The 16860-nt window shown below is 42.1% G+C and overlaps 1 protein-coding gene and 1 pseudogene across 1 annotated transcript in view; both read right to left on the bottom strand.

Annotated features, from left to right (window-relative positions):
• Positions 1-2520: 2520 nt before the first annotated feature.
• ESYT1 (extended synaptotagmin 1) overlaps positions 2521-16860 on the bottom strand; it is a 159025-nt gene continuing 144685 nt past the window's right edge. The window contains exons 29-32 of the mRNA XM_073613978.1: positions 15905-16036; positions 11734-11839; positions 8788-8837; positions 2521-4947 (exon numbers count right to left, since the gene is read on the bottom strand). Of these exons, the coding sequence (XP_073470079.1) occupies positions 4911-4947; positions 8788-8837; positions 11734-11839; positions 15905-16036 (325 nt within the window). The 3' untranslated portion in view covers positions 2521-4910. The remainder of the gene's footprint in view (positions 4948-8787; positions 8838-11733; positions 11840-15904; positions 16037-16860) is intronic.
• On the bottom strand, positions 15713-15777 carry LOC141130215 (U4 spliceosomal RNA; annotated as a pseudogene).

Below are 16860 nucleotides of genomic sequence, written 5' to 3' on the forward strand. Positions count from 1 at the left end.
TATAAGGAAACACATGCAAATAGGGGTTGTGAGTCGAAATACAATAAAGTATGGCGTAGATGGCTAGCTGAACCAGAAACGGCGTAACAGACTCAGCAATGACCTGAGAGGTGATATATGCTGATTAAAACAAGGGGAAGACCTTTTTTCTTGCTATACTCCAGGGTATAGCTCGAGAATAGGGGAAACGCACCACTTGGATGACTAACTGATGTGCTGTATAACATATGCTGCAGTGATGTACAGTATAAAATGGATATGTTATGTAAATGTGTCATGGCACTTAAGTTGTATGTGTATTGTTTGTTTTCAAAATGCAATAAAAATAATTAAAAAAAAAAAAAACAGTCTCCACACGAGCTAAATTAATCAAATTTAAAAAATTGTACATGGGGCCTATTTCACCCCTTCTAGGCTACATACAGTGGGGACAGAAAGTATTCAGACCCCCTTAAATTTTTCACTCTTTGTTATATTTCAGCCATTTGCTAAAATAAGTTCATTTTTTTTCCCCTTATTAATGTACACACAGCACCCCATATTGACAGAAAAACACAGAATTGTTGACATTTTTGCAGATTTATTAAAGAAAAACTGAAATATCACATGGTCCTAAGTATTCAGACCCTTTGCTGTGACACTCATATATTTAACTCAGGTGCTGTCCATTTCTTCTGATCATCCTTGAGATGGTTCTACACCTTCATTTGAGTCCAGCTGTGTTTGATTATACTGATTGGACTTGATTAGTAAGGCCACACACCTATCTATATAAGACCTTACAGCTCACAGCGCATGTCAGAGCAAATGAGAATCATGAGGTCAAAGGAACTGCCTGAAGAGCTCAGAAACAGAATTGTGGCAAGGCACAGATCTGGCCAAGGTTACGATAAAAAATTCTGCTGCACTTAAGGTTCCTAAGAGCACAGTGGCCTCCATAATCCTTAAATGGAAGATGTTTGAGACAACCAGAACCCTTCCTAGAGCTGGCCGTCCGGCCAAACTGAGCTATTGGGGGAGAAGAGCCTTGGTGAGAGAGGTAAAGAAGAACCCAAAGATCACTGTGGCTGAGCTCCAGAGATGTAGTTGGGAGATGGGAGAAAGCTGTAGAAAGTCAACCATCACTGCAGCCCTCCACCAGTTGGGGCTTTATGACAGAGTGGCCCGACGGAAGCCTCTCCTCAGTACAAGACACATGAATGGAGTTTGCTAAAAAAAAACACCTGAAGGACTCCAAGATGGTGAGAAAGAAGATTCTCTGGTCTGATGAAACCAAGATAGAACTTTTTGGCCTTAAATCTAAGCGGTATGTGTGGAGAAAAGCAGGCACTGCTCATCACCTGTCCAATACAGTCCCAGCAGTGAAGCATGGTGGTGGCAGCATCATGCTGTGGGGTTTTTTTTCATCTGCAGGGACAGGACGACTGGTTGCAATCGAGGGAAAGATGAATGCGGCCAAGTACAGGGATATCCTGGACTAAAACTCTCCAGAGTGCTCAGGACCTTAGACTGGGCCAAAGGTTTACCTTCCAACAAGACAATGACCTTAAGCACACAGCTAAAATAACAAAGGAGTGGCTTCACAACAACTCTGTGACTGTTCTTGAATGGCCCAGCCAGAGCCCTGACTTAAACCCAATTGAGCATCTCTGGAGAGACCTAAAAATGGCTGTCCACCAATGTTTACCATCCAACCTGACAGACCTGGAGAGGATCTACAAGGAGTAATGGCAGAGGATCCTCAAATCCAGGTGTGAAAAACTTGTTGCATCTTTCCCAAAAAGAATCATGGCTGTATTCGATCAAAAGGGTGCTTCTACTAAATACTGAGCAAAGGGTCTGAATACTTAGGACCATGTGATATTTCAGTTTTTCTTTTTTAATAAATCTGCAAAAATGTCAACAATTCTGTTTTTTTCTGTCAATATGGGGTGCTGTGTGTACATTAATGAGGAAAAAAAATGAACTTAAATGATTTTAGCAAATGGCTGCAATAAAACAAAGAGTGAAAAATTTAAGGGGGTCTGAATACTTTCCGTCCCCACTGTATAATAAATATCTCCCTCTCCTTGGAGTGTTGGAGGTGTGGTGAAACACAGGGCATTTATAATCATATTTTTTGGTCATGCCTGGGAATCCCAGGTTATTGGTCAGAGGTACTAGCCAGCACTAATAACTACACATCAGTTCCAGTCCCAGTCCCCTTAGCCATAGAGGTCTGTCTATTGGGCCTGGATGACAATGTACTTCATACTAGAGCAGAAAAAAAAACCCTTGTCAGCCTTAAAAAAATTACACTGGGATCATGGTTGTAGCCTCAACCATGATCTTGGTACAACCACTTCCCTACCTCAACATATATATACTGTAGCTGGTAGGGATGCGGTTAAAAGAAGACAGTAAATAACCTTACTGTTTCCTCAACTGACATGAAGTCAGAAGGAGAAACCAATGAGAGCTACATGGGAACAAGGAGGATCGACAATCCTGGGCGTGTACAAAACAAACAACATAGACAACTTTAAAATGTGACCAATTTATTGAATAGTATGCAACAATGGTCATGAGCATGTACAAGCACGTGATTCTACAGGCAGTGCAAAACATTGATTGTCTTTGTAACAGCTACATTTATATCTTGCTAAAAACAGTAAAAAATAATAATAAAACATAACAATAAAAGCAAACAAATGCCACATCCGATCTTTTGTCTTCCTTTGATTTCCCATTATTTGCAAATACTGACCTAACAGGCCTAAAGCATGATTGAATTCACAGCTTTTGATAGGCGACTGCAGTTGCCATCCCACAATCAATGTACTAATGGTAAAAGCTGCAGATTGAAACTTTCCATATTTATTATATCACAATATAAACACAGATGTGTTATTCCTCTGGTTTAGTATTGTTTCTTCCTTCACTTGATTTAATTTTGCATAAGAACAGAACATTCATATACAACTGCTGTCATACTGTATAAATGTGTCAGAATCTGAAATGACCAAATTTGCTGTGACCCATGTAAGTATAATCATCTTAAAGATTGCTCACTAGCAACATGAGATATGACAGGCAGGTTGATTTGATCAGCAAAGCAACCCAACACAATGAAATTTCTATTTAAAGTGCTTGTAAAAGGTAAAAGTTTTTTTTGTTACCTTAAAGCATTTTCTGAATTAAGGTAAAAGAACTTTTAATAGTAACTCCCTTGTAGCCCCCCCAGATATTTACTTGAGGTCCATCTTGATTCAACTCTCGGCATGTCTGCAGCAGCTCTTCTCCCCTGTCTCACAGGACCGGCTGAGAGCAGTGATAGCCATTGGCTCCTGCTGCTGCAATCAGAAGGTGTGAGCTGGGCTGTGACTCTGAATAGTCACAAACCGCCCAGCTCGGGATCGAGCACACGAGTGCCTCCATAGAAAGCGGCTTCCTATGGGGACACTGATCATAGGAGGAGCCAGGGGCGCTGGCAGGGACCCAGAAGGGAAGGATCTGGGCTGCTCTGTGCAAAACTATTGCACAGAGAAAGTAAGTATAACATGTTTACTATTTTACTTAAAAAAACTATACTTTACAATCACTTTAAGAAATTAACATTTTATTAAACTGCCTATTAACATGTTGTCCTGTTGTGACCAATTAGGTTCCAATCTTAACTAGATAATGAAAGTTGTAGATGACTATCAGACTAGAAGTAGGACGATCCACTGTAGCACAGCACATAGGATTTATTCAGACACCTTACCAAGGCTGCACAGTGATCTATAGGAATGTGTACCTTTTAACTGACCAACCTTCATAACGGAGTGTCAATGTGTAGTTCCATTTCATTACATCTTGCATACTGTATACATACAATGCTTCAGCTGTCTCATAGCTGGCAGATAATTCAGACAAGCAGACTAAGCACTAACCTAGAGGCTTTCAAAGTACTACAAAAATGAATGGCCTGGTTGACAACAGCATGTAACCTAAGATTTGGCTAGTAGGCCAATATTAATAAAAATGGCCAATACTGAATCTATACACATATGATTGCATTTTTATTTCAAACTTATAAAGATTTAATTGGCAGCAATGAGTCATGATTGGTAAAAGATGGAATGTTTTAGCACTTTATTCTGCTTGGAGGGGAACCATTGTTTTGGAATTTCTTGAGCCTCATATTCTTGCCTGGCAATGGTTGCCTTAAATAGAGTATATTTGTGCCACAAGATATACATACACACATATTAAAAAAAAACATCTGATTCTAAACATTTAAAAAAAAGCTGAAATTTGACAAATAAAAGAGTACAGAAGTAAAACAGGCATACTGACAGTATAAGGCCTTAAAAGGTAAAAAATAAATCCAACTATAGACATCTTTGGCTCGGTATAATGGAGGAATTTCTAAGCAGCAAGCCAGAATATAAGCACGATTCTGAAAAAAAGTTTAAGAGTATCAGTCCAATAATACTTTCTTCTAAATAAAAGCTGACAGTAACCTTGTAAGTGTGTACTCGACATCTCTAAAAGCAGAACTTGCTGAACTATAGGAGATGATACCTTACTCCATCAGTAATATAGCCATGCAGAGACACAGGGACTAGGGGTGGAGGAATGGAGTTATACTGGCAACACTAGCTGACAGTGCCAAGATATATCATTTTACACTGTTGCAGTCATTAGGCAGCATTGATATTCATTATGCTTACAATGTCTATTGCTTGGCTACATAGTGGACCCCACAAGATCCAGGGATGTCACTCTCTGACACGTCCTTTTGTGAAATGCCAGTAAAGTGTTTCTTATTCCTCCTTCTGTTATCTCTGGAGACTGGATGGGACAGAAGCAGTGCGGGGTTCAGCAGGCAATGTCTCCCGGAGGGGATTCATGGCTCACATTCTTCTCAGTATCACAGTAAATGATTAGACGCCGCTGCTCCTGTCATTCTTCAGCTCATACCTGTAAAGAGACCAATTGGTTAGAAAGGAAAACATTGCTGAGGTCATCAGGAAGTTGGTACAAAAAAAGTAAAATTGTACCTTATAGACCAAAATATTCTATGTTAAAGAGTCAGGCCACCATCAAATATGATATTTCAGTTTTCAATAGATTCTAAAGAGGTAAGGTACCAGACCCTTTTCTATTTCTCTCAGAGGCTTCGTTGATGAGATATCTCCACTTGCTGTAGCCATTATCAGGGGTTACCATTCTACATATTTAATGTATTTGGTATTATAAAAGTGATATATTAGTTGTAGGTGAGCCAGCTCCTGGTACGTCTCCCAACCATAATTTCCAACTCTCTTTGTGTCCACTTGGGATTCAGGGTGTGTTCACCTATATTTGCATATTCCGCTGGCTCCTTTTGCATTGTCTATCATATTAACTAATGACAAAATCCAACAGTGGATTACCTTCAATATCTACCAAAATTCCTGCATTTCACCTGACTGGCCTGAAGGCTTATAAAATGGTAATCTGAACTATAAAAATATTCTTTTAGCCCCATTTAAGTGACTTTGCCAAGTCTGCTGTAAGCAGGAGGAAGCATATTCCCAATCTCCTCTCCTCAAGTAATCATACTGCAAAACAACTCACTTTACAGCAAGTCACAAAGCAAATTGAAGCAGTAGGGGCTGATCTAAGCAGGGGCGGCCCGTCCATTAAGGGCGCACGGGCGCTCCCCCCCCATCACCGCCTCCCCTATCCATGCGTCCGGCCCCTTTCAGGACACCAGCGCATGGATTCCAATGTGGAGGGGCTGTTTTTTTTTGAAGCACCAATTAGATTCAGAGGCTCTAATAGGCTTCAATATAGGGTGGACTTGGGTTGCAGAGTGTGCGGTCCAAGCCAACTCAGGTGTGTTAAAACAGCGAATCAATATTCGTTGTTGTAACACTGATCCTCCTCCTGGCCAATCAGGAAGTGGGTTTTGACAACGGTCACCCAATTGGCTGAAAGGACAGGCGATCCTATTGGACGCCTAGGGAGGAGCCGCACGGCGGAAGATGCTGTGATGTAGAGAGGACACAGGAGCCTCTGCATGCTGCCCATAGGAGCCCGCCACCCGTAGGAGCCCGCAACCCGACCACTGCCTGCCGCCCGTAGGAGCCCACCCACCTGCAACTGAGGGAGTAAGTGCGGGGTAGGGGGGGGTGCTGCTGACCAAGGGGGTTTAGGGTTGTTCGCCCCCCCCCCAAAAAAAACACCAGCCCCCACTGGATCTAAGTCAAACATTTGTGAACACAGATATGAACTGCCTAGGCAGCAGAATTTACATGGCTGTGTTATCTCTGAGCCACCATATCAGTCCAGGAAGTACATACTGACCCTGGGTAGTGCCTAGATAAAGATGGCTCCATCTTTATGGAGACAAAAAAGAGAACTACAGCATGTCAATGAAACAAACAAAATGATCTGTGTATGCCATAACTATACTTTGTCAGAACATCACATCAGTGTGCAAGTAATAGTTTTTCACATAAAGAAGTCAATAAATTATTGAAAACCGTTATTTTCTATTTGGATTTTTTCTCATGAATGAATATATCTTAAACTATCTTACATTTCCCCCTTACCTCTATAGACGCCTCAGAGTTCCAGGTACCACCAGTCATAAATTTGAAAGGCCCAATCCAGTTTAGGTATAAACAGAAAAAGTGGATTCCCCAAAGCAGCCTAAAAATAACTAAAAAGCAGCACTGGCTGCTATACTCATATGATCTCCGGTGCTGTCTCCTGCAGACACACTCCATCACTCGTCCAGGGATACTTGCCTTCCTAGGCCAAATGATGCCCAGGGTCATTAAACCCACTTGCTGTGAGCCAAGAGTGTGAAGGTTTTGCCCACTGCCCTGGACTCACAGGAGAATGGTGATCATTACAATGTGCTGTTCTCTGCAGCATTTACAACCCGCCCACCACCAGAGGAATAAGACGTCAAAGAGGCCCTGTGTCATCACTATACCCCGCTGAATCTGCAGGGGTGCTCCAAAAGGAAGGGGAGCTAGTGAGTCTGGAATTGGGCTTTATAAACTCACTGCAGTGAAGAAATGTATTTTGCAAAAATATGCTTGGAAAAAAAAAATGCAGCATGTAATACGTATCAGTAAACTATTTTCCTTAGGGTTCATTTCAAGTCTGTGGCAGTTGGTTTTGGTCTAGTATTGGTAGTTTATTTTACAATGGGCTGCCTTCACACCGAGTTTCCAATGTATTTAACAGGTTTTTTTATTTTTTTATTTTTATTTTTTTAAAGAATTTCATGAGTACATTTTGTGGCTTTTTTATTTATTTGATTTATGTATCCTGATTTATTTTTTTTTAATTAATGGGAGCTTAACTACTTCAGCCCCGGAAGGATTTACCCCTTTTATGACCAGGCCATTTTTTGCGATACGGCACTGCATTGCTTTAACTGACAATTCCGCAGTCGTGCGACGTTGTACCTAAACACAATTTATGTTCTTTTTTTTTCCCACAAATAGAGCTTTCTTTTGGTGTTATTTGATGACCTCTGTTTTTTTTATTTTTTGCACTATAAACAAAAAAAGACAAATTTTGAAAAAAATATATATATTTTTTTACATTTTGCTATAATAAATATCCAAAAAACAAAAAAAAAATTTAAAAAAACCAAAATGTCATCAGTTTAGGCCAAAACGTATTCTTAAAAAAAAAAAAATCGCAATAAGAGTATATTAATTGGTGCAAAAGTTATAGCGTCTACAAAATAGGGGATAGATTTATGGCATTTTTATTATTATTTTGTTAAACTAGTAATGGCGGTGATCAGCGATTTTTAGTGGGATTGCGACGGACAGATCGGATACTTTTGACACTTTTGTGGGACCAGTGACAGTTATACAGCCATCAGTGCTATAAAAATGCACTGATTACTGTATAAATGACACTGGCAGGGAAGGGGTTAACACTAGGGGGCGATTAAGGGGTTAAATGTGTTCCTAACTGTGGGGGGAGTGGACTGACGGTAGTACAGGGAGAATGCTGTTCCTAATCACTAGGATCACTCTGTATTCCCCTGAAAGAACAGGGATCTGTTTGTTTACATTGACAGATCCCTTATCTGGCTTTCTGTGGAGCGATCGCTCACTGTATCTGTTGCATGAAGGGATGTACAACTATGGAGATTTGCGCAATAGAGCCGACCTGCTGCAGTATAACTACGGCGGCTGGCCAGCAAGTGGTTAATGTGGTTGTAAACCTCAGACATAAAATATGAACTAAGCATATCCACCTATAGTGTTTTCTTGTCTCAATTAAGAGCACAAAGTGTCATTCCTGTCTGCTGGCGAGTTATCCTGACACTAAGTGGGAAAAAAAAGGTGACAGGGGAGGGATCTCCAGCACACAGCCTTTGATTGACAGCCTCAGCTCAGTTCCTGTGTGCTGTGTGAAGTGGGGTGTGTCCCTTCCATCCAATCAGCTCTCAGAGCTCTGGTCACTGAGCTCTGCAGAGTGTAATTACAGCTCTCCACTCCCTTTTTTCGGACAGCTCAGACAAGCTTTATAAATTCTCGACTTTGAACATATGTAGAGAAGGGAAGACTGCAAATACACAGGTATAGCTTAGGAGGATTTGTTTTATCTCTGTGTATCGCCTGAGGCAAGTCACTTTACTGGGTATATGTAAGGGTTTACAACCACTTTAAACCTGATTTGCTAAAAGGGAACACATACTTCTGCAAGTTTATGTCAGTGAAAGAAAGGTTTCAGCTTTTCTTATATAGACTAGAATGCTGACAGTACATGAAGAATGACATACTGTTAGACACTTACCACTGGTTGACTCCTTTTGACAAGTCCACCTGAGAGAGGTCAATAATAACCTACAATAAAAGGTAGATACACAAGCATTAAAGGCACGCTCTAGTCAAAAATTAAGCCTTTCATTGCATACCAGGAATAGGCCCTACCTGCTCAGGGCTCCACCTATGAATACCACATAGAGTCTTAATGCAACAGTCCACCCAGTTATCCACTGCAAAGTTCCATTCCATTTTAATATGTGGAGTAGAATTATTTCATCACAGTCACCAATCAGATACAAACCTGTCCTAGAAGGCCAAATCTGACTGCTGTACATTCCTCATAAAAAGAGCATAAGCCTCAGCAAAGATTCAGTAAGCTGTCCGACACAACCCATGTGAGTAGCTGTGTGGAGTGTGGTTACAGTATAATATGCAGGACATTTACTCAGTTTACCTACATCTGACTAACACAGCCTCCAAGCTGTAGTAATGTGTAATTCTGTTTAGCCAGCCTAGATATTTGTATAGCCCTGGCACAGAGCAGAACCAGGATGTCTACCTGTCATTAATAATACTGCAGTAAGGAACTGGAGTGATCCCAGACAATGAAAGATCAGCAGCAAAGAGAAAAGGTCATCACTCCTTCAGTATGTTTCTTTGCCAGAAAATGTGGATGCAGCAGCTTTTAAACGGTATATATGCAATGACAATGCGTTATATTGATTCTCTGCGGGGGGGGGGGGGGGGGTCATATTATTTCAAACAGTCAGTTCAATAATGGTTTCTGAAGGGAAATATGAAAAATAATAACATAATAATCATACATAATAAATGATTACTTTTTGTCAATCAAGAGCTGGCCAGTGAAAGGTCAAGGATTGCAAGGTGCAATATGTGCTGTCCAGCTAGTGGAAAAACCACTTACATTTAAAGTACATTTCCACTTTTGCAGTCAAATTTGAAGAAAAAAAAAAGTGTGTGTTATGTGTTATCATTCACACATCATACCTAAAAATGTAAAAAAATTCTTACCTTTTAGGCTCGGTTCACACCTAAACCGGCCGCGGATCGCACAGCAACACTGTCCGTCCCTGTTCTCCATTTCAAGGACGAATCAGGACAGAATCTTTGCCTGAATTCGGCCCTGAAAATGGAGGCAAAGACGAACAGCGTTTCTGTGCAGTGCGCTCGGCAGCCGCCCCGGAGACATGTGAAACGGCTCCATAGACAGCCAGTCATATTCTCCTGCTATGCGAATTGGATGCGGGAAACCTGCATCCAATTTGCATAGATGTGAACCCAGCCTTATATGTTTCTTTGGTGATCGATTGACTTAAAGCCGGCAACGCTGGTAATTGTATTCTGCCGGCAGGGAAGGCTACCCGTCGACAGAATACAATAGCTCAGCAGGAGTGATTCGATGTGGGTGGGGGAATTGGCGATTTTTAAAAAATTTAACCTGCTGGTTAAATGAAAAAAAAAAAAAGAATCATGGATGGACTGCCTCCCAGACGAACCTACGCTACTTCCTTTAGTGAAACGCGCTGAGGTCACAAGCGTCATGTGACGCCACCTATGCAAGCCCTGTTGCTGGTGTTGGGAGAGTCAGCTGAGTGATGGAGACAAAAGATGTCTCGTTGTATGATGGACATGGTGGTCCCGCCTACTTCTTAGCCAGGGGATACGCGGTGATATCGTTATATGCAACCCGTGGACCAGTAAGCAGAGGGATTCTTGTGAATGCACGTCCGTACATGGAAATGGTAAAGTACCCCCCCCAAATACATCAATATAGTCACGAGTGACTGGACGTTCATTGGGCTGATTTGCATGTGCACACATGCTACATGGCGTCCGGACGTTTCTTTTCCCCGTGTGTCTATGTTGTCATGTTTTTGTCAGTGTTTGTTTGGTGTCCACACCCTACGTACTCACTGTAGTATTGATGTGGAAGCCTGTGTTATTGTGAAGCTGCAGTACTAACTTTGGCAAAGAACATTATATTTTGCATTTTTATCTTGTTGATATTAATAAATTCTGTTCTTTAATTACACTTTGATTACACTCTAGTATGATTCATTTGTTAACAATAGTAACCTCTTGTTTTCATGGTGTTCTATACCGGGTTTTTTTTCTTGCATTATATGATTCGGTTATGGTAACAACGCCTGATGTGGTGAGTGATCTATAAGTGTTCACTATATTACAGTGGATAACTTTCTGGTAAACCCGTCTTTTTGTCTAGTTTTGATGGACTGCCTTAAGCCTGGTACACACTATCAGTTTTTTTCGTTCAACCCGGCGGGTTGAACAAAAAAAACCCAAAAAACTGACAGCTCTCTGCAGAGCTGCTGTGCTCTAACAATCCAATGTTAGTACAGTAATCTCCCCCACTGAGCTATTGTGTTCTTACAGGAGGACGCACCCCCCAGCATGCTCGTCCGACAGAAGCTGTCTGAATGGCTGGCTTCTGTCGGACTGGCTGCCATACACACGGGCTGAATGTCGGCCGTTTTTTTTTATTGAACCGGCCGATGTCATCCGGCATTCAGTCCATGTGTACTAGGCTTAAGTCTGTCCCCAAATGAAAGGCTTAGGACAGACACTGTTTCCTCTTATCATATAATGCACAAGGATGGCTTCTAAATCTTGTTGTTAGGAGAGTATTTAAATTGAATTTATAACTGATAATGAGATCTGCTAGCACAGTACAGACAAGGTTAATAATGGCAAACACAGCTCCCCATCTCTCTTATAAACAATGAGAACTAAGTAGGATTTTTCAGCGCTACAGTTATCAGAAATGAGCATTTAAAATGATGAACAGCAATTTTTATTTTATGAATGAGAACATGTAACAAATATAAAGTAGGTATTATTGCAATTTGGCTGCAAAAGTGATAAAGACTAAAGGTTCAGTTCTACAAACATTTATTCAGGAATGATCTGCTTGGTCATTTTGTAGTAGTTTTACCTTTCCGATCAGCTCCTTTTCCCTGGACATGAAAGACACATTATTTTTCACAGATATCTCCAGTTTCCTCCTTGTGGCTTCCTCCAGTGGAATCTCCCACTCTAATCTGCAATCACAACAATATAGGTTCAGTACATTTTTTACCTGTTCTACCAATGCATGATTAATACGGACAATGACACAAAGACTTTAAGCTACATTAGAGGGAGCCTCCTGTAAGGGCTCATTTACACTTGCTTCGATTTCATCAACATGTTTTTGTTGATGCTTCGGTGATGCTTTTATGAAGCTTTAATGAAGCTTGGCAGATGCCCTGTGTGTCTGTGGATATCTCATACCTGCAATAACTCCAAAACAAAATGAAGCTAAAGCTGAATAAAAGCCTCTCAAAAGCTGCAGGTGCTGTAAGCTAGCTTTGTTATAGACTTTTATGGAGGCTTTGGAAACGCTTGGAAACTCCACTAAAACGACATGGGGTATAATTTTTGCAGCAAAGCAAATACAACATGTGAACAGGACTGTAATTTAACCATTTTATTTAGTGACAGGTTTTTTGACTGGCGTTCAGAGTGCTTTAAAAAAGCATATCCAATGCCACATTTTGAGGCTGGGTTCACTTATATGTGAATTGGATTCAGGTTTCCCCACATCAAATTTTTTTAAATAAACTTGCATTCAGCACAACATTTTCAAACACACGGTCACAGCTGTCTGTAGGATTCTGTATGCTGCACCAATAGGTGCAGATCAAAGTCTAGAAATTCAAAATGCCACTTTTCAGCACCAGCAAAAAACAGGAGTATATCAGTCTACACAAAATGTCAGCTTAAGTGTTTTCTAACATTTTAGTCCTCGTTTACAGGAGTACATAAAGCACAACTCTTGGCTGAGTTTTTTTTTTTTTTCATGAAAGCAGAGTTCCAGGCCAAAATCAAATTAGGTGTAAACCAAATCGAGCACCCCACCCCCCCTCGTTTTTGGATATCTTTTTTTTGGGGAGGCGTTTTGTACCTTTTGTCGTTTTCTCAGCAGGACTTCTGTCCTACCTCACTGCGGTGAGGTTTGTCATCTCTGGATTTGCATCGGGCCCTCCTCCTTTCTGCACTTCCTTCAGAAAGCGCAGCGCAACTCGTGCATGCGCAGTAGGAAACAGGTAGTGAAGCCTGAAGGCTTCACTGCCAGTTTCCCTTAGTTGCAATGTTGGCACCTGCACCCGAGTTGATGGACGAATTGGCTTCGGGGGGCCGACATTGTGGGATCCCTGGACAGGTAAGTGTCCTTATATTAAAAGTCAGCAGCTACAGTGTTTACATTTTTTTTCTTTTAGAGGCTGGAACTGCGCTTTAAGCATAGAAGTGCAGTACTCAAAGATAATAAAGTGCTAAAATATCCATATATGAAATACATTTTAAACAAAGTGGCAAATTCCAATAACGTGTTAAGTGCTTAAATGAACATAATCTATATTATACCAAAAGCAAGTATTTCCAACAAAGGACGATATCTGTCAATAGACATCATAAAATAAATATAGTCCATAACTGAACGAGAACCAAAAGCGTAGGTCAACTGTGCCTTATTACAACAGATTCAGATCATTTTGCCCACAGACACAACAACTTTTTCGGATGAAGTCTGAGTGACAAAACTCAAGAAGGATACAGTAAGGTCATGGCACTTTGTCACAAACCACTTAGTGCGGCTTTTGGTCATACAGAGCATTCTTCAAGAGTGTAATGCCGCGTACACACGATCGGACTTGTCCGGCGGACTATCCAACGGACTTTCGATGGACTTCCAACGGACTTTACAAATAAACAGACTTGCCTACACACAATCACACCAATGTCCGACGGATTCGTACGTGATGACGTAGGACCGGACTAAAATAAGGAAGTTGATAGCCAGTAGCCAATAGCTGCCCTAGCGTCGTTTTTTGTCCGTCGGACTAGCATACAGACGAGCGGACTTTTCAATAGGAATTGGGTCCGGCGGAGTTCCGAAGCCCACACAGTGTCGAATTGTCCGCCGGGGGCTCGGTCCGTTGGACCAGTCTGGTCGAAAAGTCCGCTCGTGTGTACGCGGCATTAGTCCACACCAGTTTGAGTGTTTGGTTTTAAGTTTAAATAAATATAGTGGCACCCTATGATCTCCCCTCTTCTGCTGTCAAGGACTTTATCTGATATTTATTTAGGCGCCTTGTTCAAAGCTCATTTAGTTTAGTTTGGTAACTGGCACCATATATCTAAGAGTGTTGCACTTTTATGTAAATGTTTAGCAATGAAGTATTTTGGTGTATATGTGTTACCCAGGTTTCTCACCTACACATGGTGAGGGGGCTCCAGGGTTGATCATGGAACACAAACAAAATTCTTGTTTTCTCAGAAAATTTGTAGGTACTGTTCTGAGCCCTGGAGCTTGGTGAACTTTGTAGAGTTTTGGGTGAGATGAGCCTCTATTCCTTGGTCCACATCTTTTTTGGTATTAGCCACAGATGTGCAAAAGTCTTTAATTATATGCAAGCTGATTGATGTTTAGAGCTCTCATTCTCTTTGCCGTGGGAGCCTGCTGCTGGGTGAAAAGGCTGAATACCTACAGAACACTAAAAAGGGTACAAGAGCTGATTGTTTTGGGGAACACATTAGGAAGAACCCTGATAGCCGAAAACTGACTGAGCTGATTTTTTTTTTTTGTTTTATGCCATAGAGCTGCTGTACATGGCCCTCCTGTATTGAAGTTGCGTTTGTTTGCTGCCTTGCTGAATTAAAGTTTAAGATAAGCCTGCTTGGACTGTTCCACGATGTCCCTGTCTCATGCATGGTTTACCACTTTTTTTTTTCTTTAAAAGCCAGTGGCGTGCAAAACACACCTCAAAAACTTCCACCCGGTGCCAAAAAAAAAATGCCCACACATAGAGAGTGAAACACAAAAACGTGCAACGGGTGTACAGAGTCCTCCACTAGGGAAGGACCTTACCCTGATCCCCCGGGGTGTTAGGCTCCAGACAGGGACTGAGGTACTCAGACAAAGGGTCCATCTGGCCGAAACCAGGCGGACCCCAACTGGAAGGTCTGCCGAAACAGACCGACCCAAGTACAGTGGGGCTCCCCCGAAGGGAGACCCCTCAAAGGAGAGGGCGAACCAAGCCAAAAGGCCTATGTCCACCCCCTCCCAAGACTTTCAGAGTAGGCCCGAGGACCCACACCCTACTCGCCACACAGTGACAAAACGTGTATACAAAGACAACCAAAAAAAGACAAAAAAGTGACAAACAGGGGTAAAAGAAAGAGTGGGGAAGATAGTGAGATGGGAGAGTGAAAGTGGCCATTGTGCTATACAATGGCCGGCCCTCCGGCCAGGCATAAAAATTTCCCCTGGTCCTGGCCCAAAACCCGGCCCAAGAGGCAGGTGCGAAAAACGTGTGTTGTGGTGAAGTGACCATGGTGCCATAAAATCAAGTGCTTACACACCGTGACTATACGGCACCCCTGAACTGCCACTTCAGGGGCACATTCACGACTGGCTTTTCGAAAAAGCCCTGACCCCCCCGCCCAGACCACAGCAGACCCCACCACAGGCAGAAAGGATATGGAGATCAGGAAGCCGGAAAGAGTCCTTAATCCGGCTCTGCCGTCGCTCCCATCACTCCCTCCTAATTACATTCGGGAAGTACTTGCCACTCCCTCCCCCCCCTTGCAAGGTAGGAGTAAGCGTTCTCTCCCAAATAACTGTCTGGAGCTAGATCCGCCCCAATCCAGGCCAGAAGGCCAGGGTCCTCTGGTTCAGACCCCGTGGTTCTCCATCCCCATCAGAAGGCTTCCCTTTCGGCTACAAACCGCTCCAGGTCTCCTTCACTCCAGCAGGTTTTGCATAGCGACCGCAATCCCATCTCTATTTCGCCATAGATCAGGGACGGAAGCAAGCACCACCTCCTGGAAACTGATAAGAACAGATAATACACTTGATCTTAGCCAAAAGGTCGAGAAGCAATAATCACGCCTCAGTTGAACCTCATTGGCTATGATACTCCCACTGCGCAATGCATGGTTTACCACTGCCAATACCAGTTGAGCCCGTCCCCCTTACATTATATATAAAACTACACCAAGTATAGTGGGAATTGAACCATAAGTTGGGTAATAATAGGCCAATCTATTGTGGATGTACTTACTTCTCATTAAACTCAGGATTTGCAGTTCTTTTCTTCACACTGGTTTTACGCTTTGTGGCTCGGTTTTTATCAGGAACCAACAGGACAGACAAGTAAGGATCAGGGAGCTCCTTGGAACCAACATTTAAATTCCTAAAAAAAAGAGGTTAACAAAAAATAGGGTATTATAATACAGGGTCATTTACACTATGAAATTCATAAAAGTTCGGCAGCTTTTTTAATAATACATGCATAATGAGAATGGTAAGCACATAAACAAACCTTTAATTATTGTTGTAGGGTATTATGTAAAGGATATGTAAAATTAAAAGGTGCAACTTGAGGTGGGGTGCAGGGGCAGCTGGAGAGAGGAGAGAATGAGCTACAGATAGAAGAAACCAGGGGTATGAGCAGCTGACAAGTCTCATAACACCCTGCAGATCTCACATTGTTTTCTCGCTTCTCTGCAGCACTGTCTGTTCCCAACACGAGTGACATGCCAGTCACACTTTTCTCTCCTAGTGCTGCTATGACAACATTTGCACTAGTGGTTTATGCTGGCTATATATGGATTTCAATTCGACTGGTTCAGCAAGGACCAGGCAAATTGCAATTTAACTATGGCCATTCACGTTCGAGAGGAGTCAATCTTATCGACTCAAACATGATTGTTGGTATATTTTCGCTCAATCGACGCTTGCAGTCAACCAGCTGCAGCATTAAGCAGTGTATTCTGATAGAGGAGGACTCCTCTGCTGTCAGAATACATTAGCACAGCAAGGAGGATTGCTTCATTTACCTTGTATGCGTGGATGGGAAAATCTGTTCCTTTCTTTTTTTGATCAACCCATCTATGGCCAGTTTTAGTACTAATGCTGTGCCCCCCCCCCACCCCCCATCCTTCCCCTCTTTATCTCCCCCCTTTCCCTTCCTATTTGTTCCCTTAAAGCTGGGTACACACGGGCAGAATGTCAGGA

The sequence above is a fragment of the Aquarana catesbeiana genome, linkage group LG02 (genome assembly GCF_042186555.1).
Source record: "Aquarana catesbeiana isolate 2022-GZ linkage group LG02, ASM4218655v1, whole genome shotgun sequence".
NCBI classification, from domain to species: Eukaryota; Metazoa; Chordata; class Amphibia; order Anura; family Ranidae; genus Aquarana; species Aquarana catesbeiana.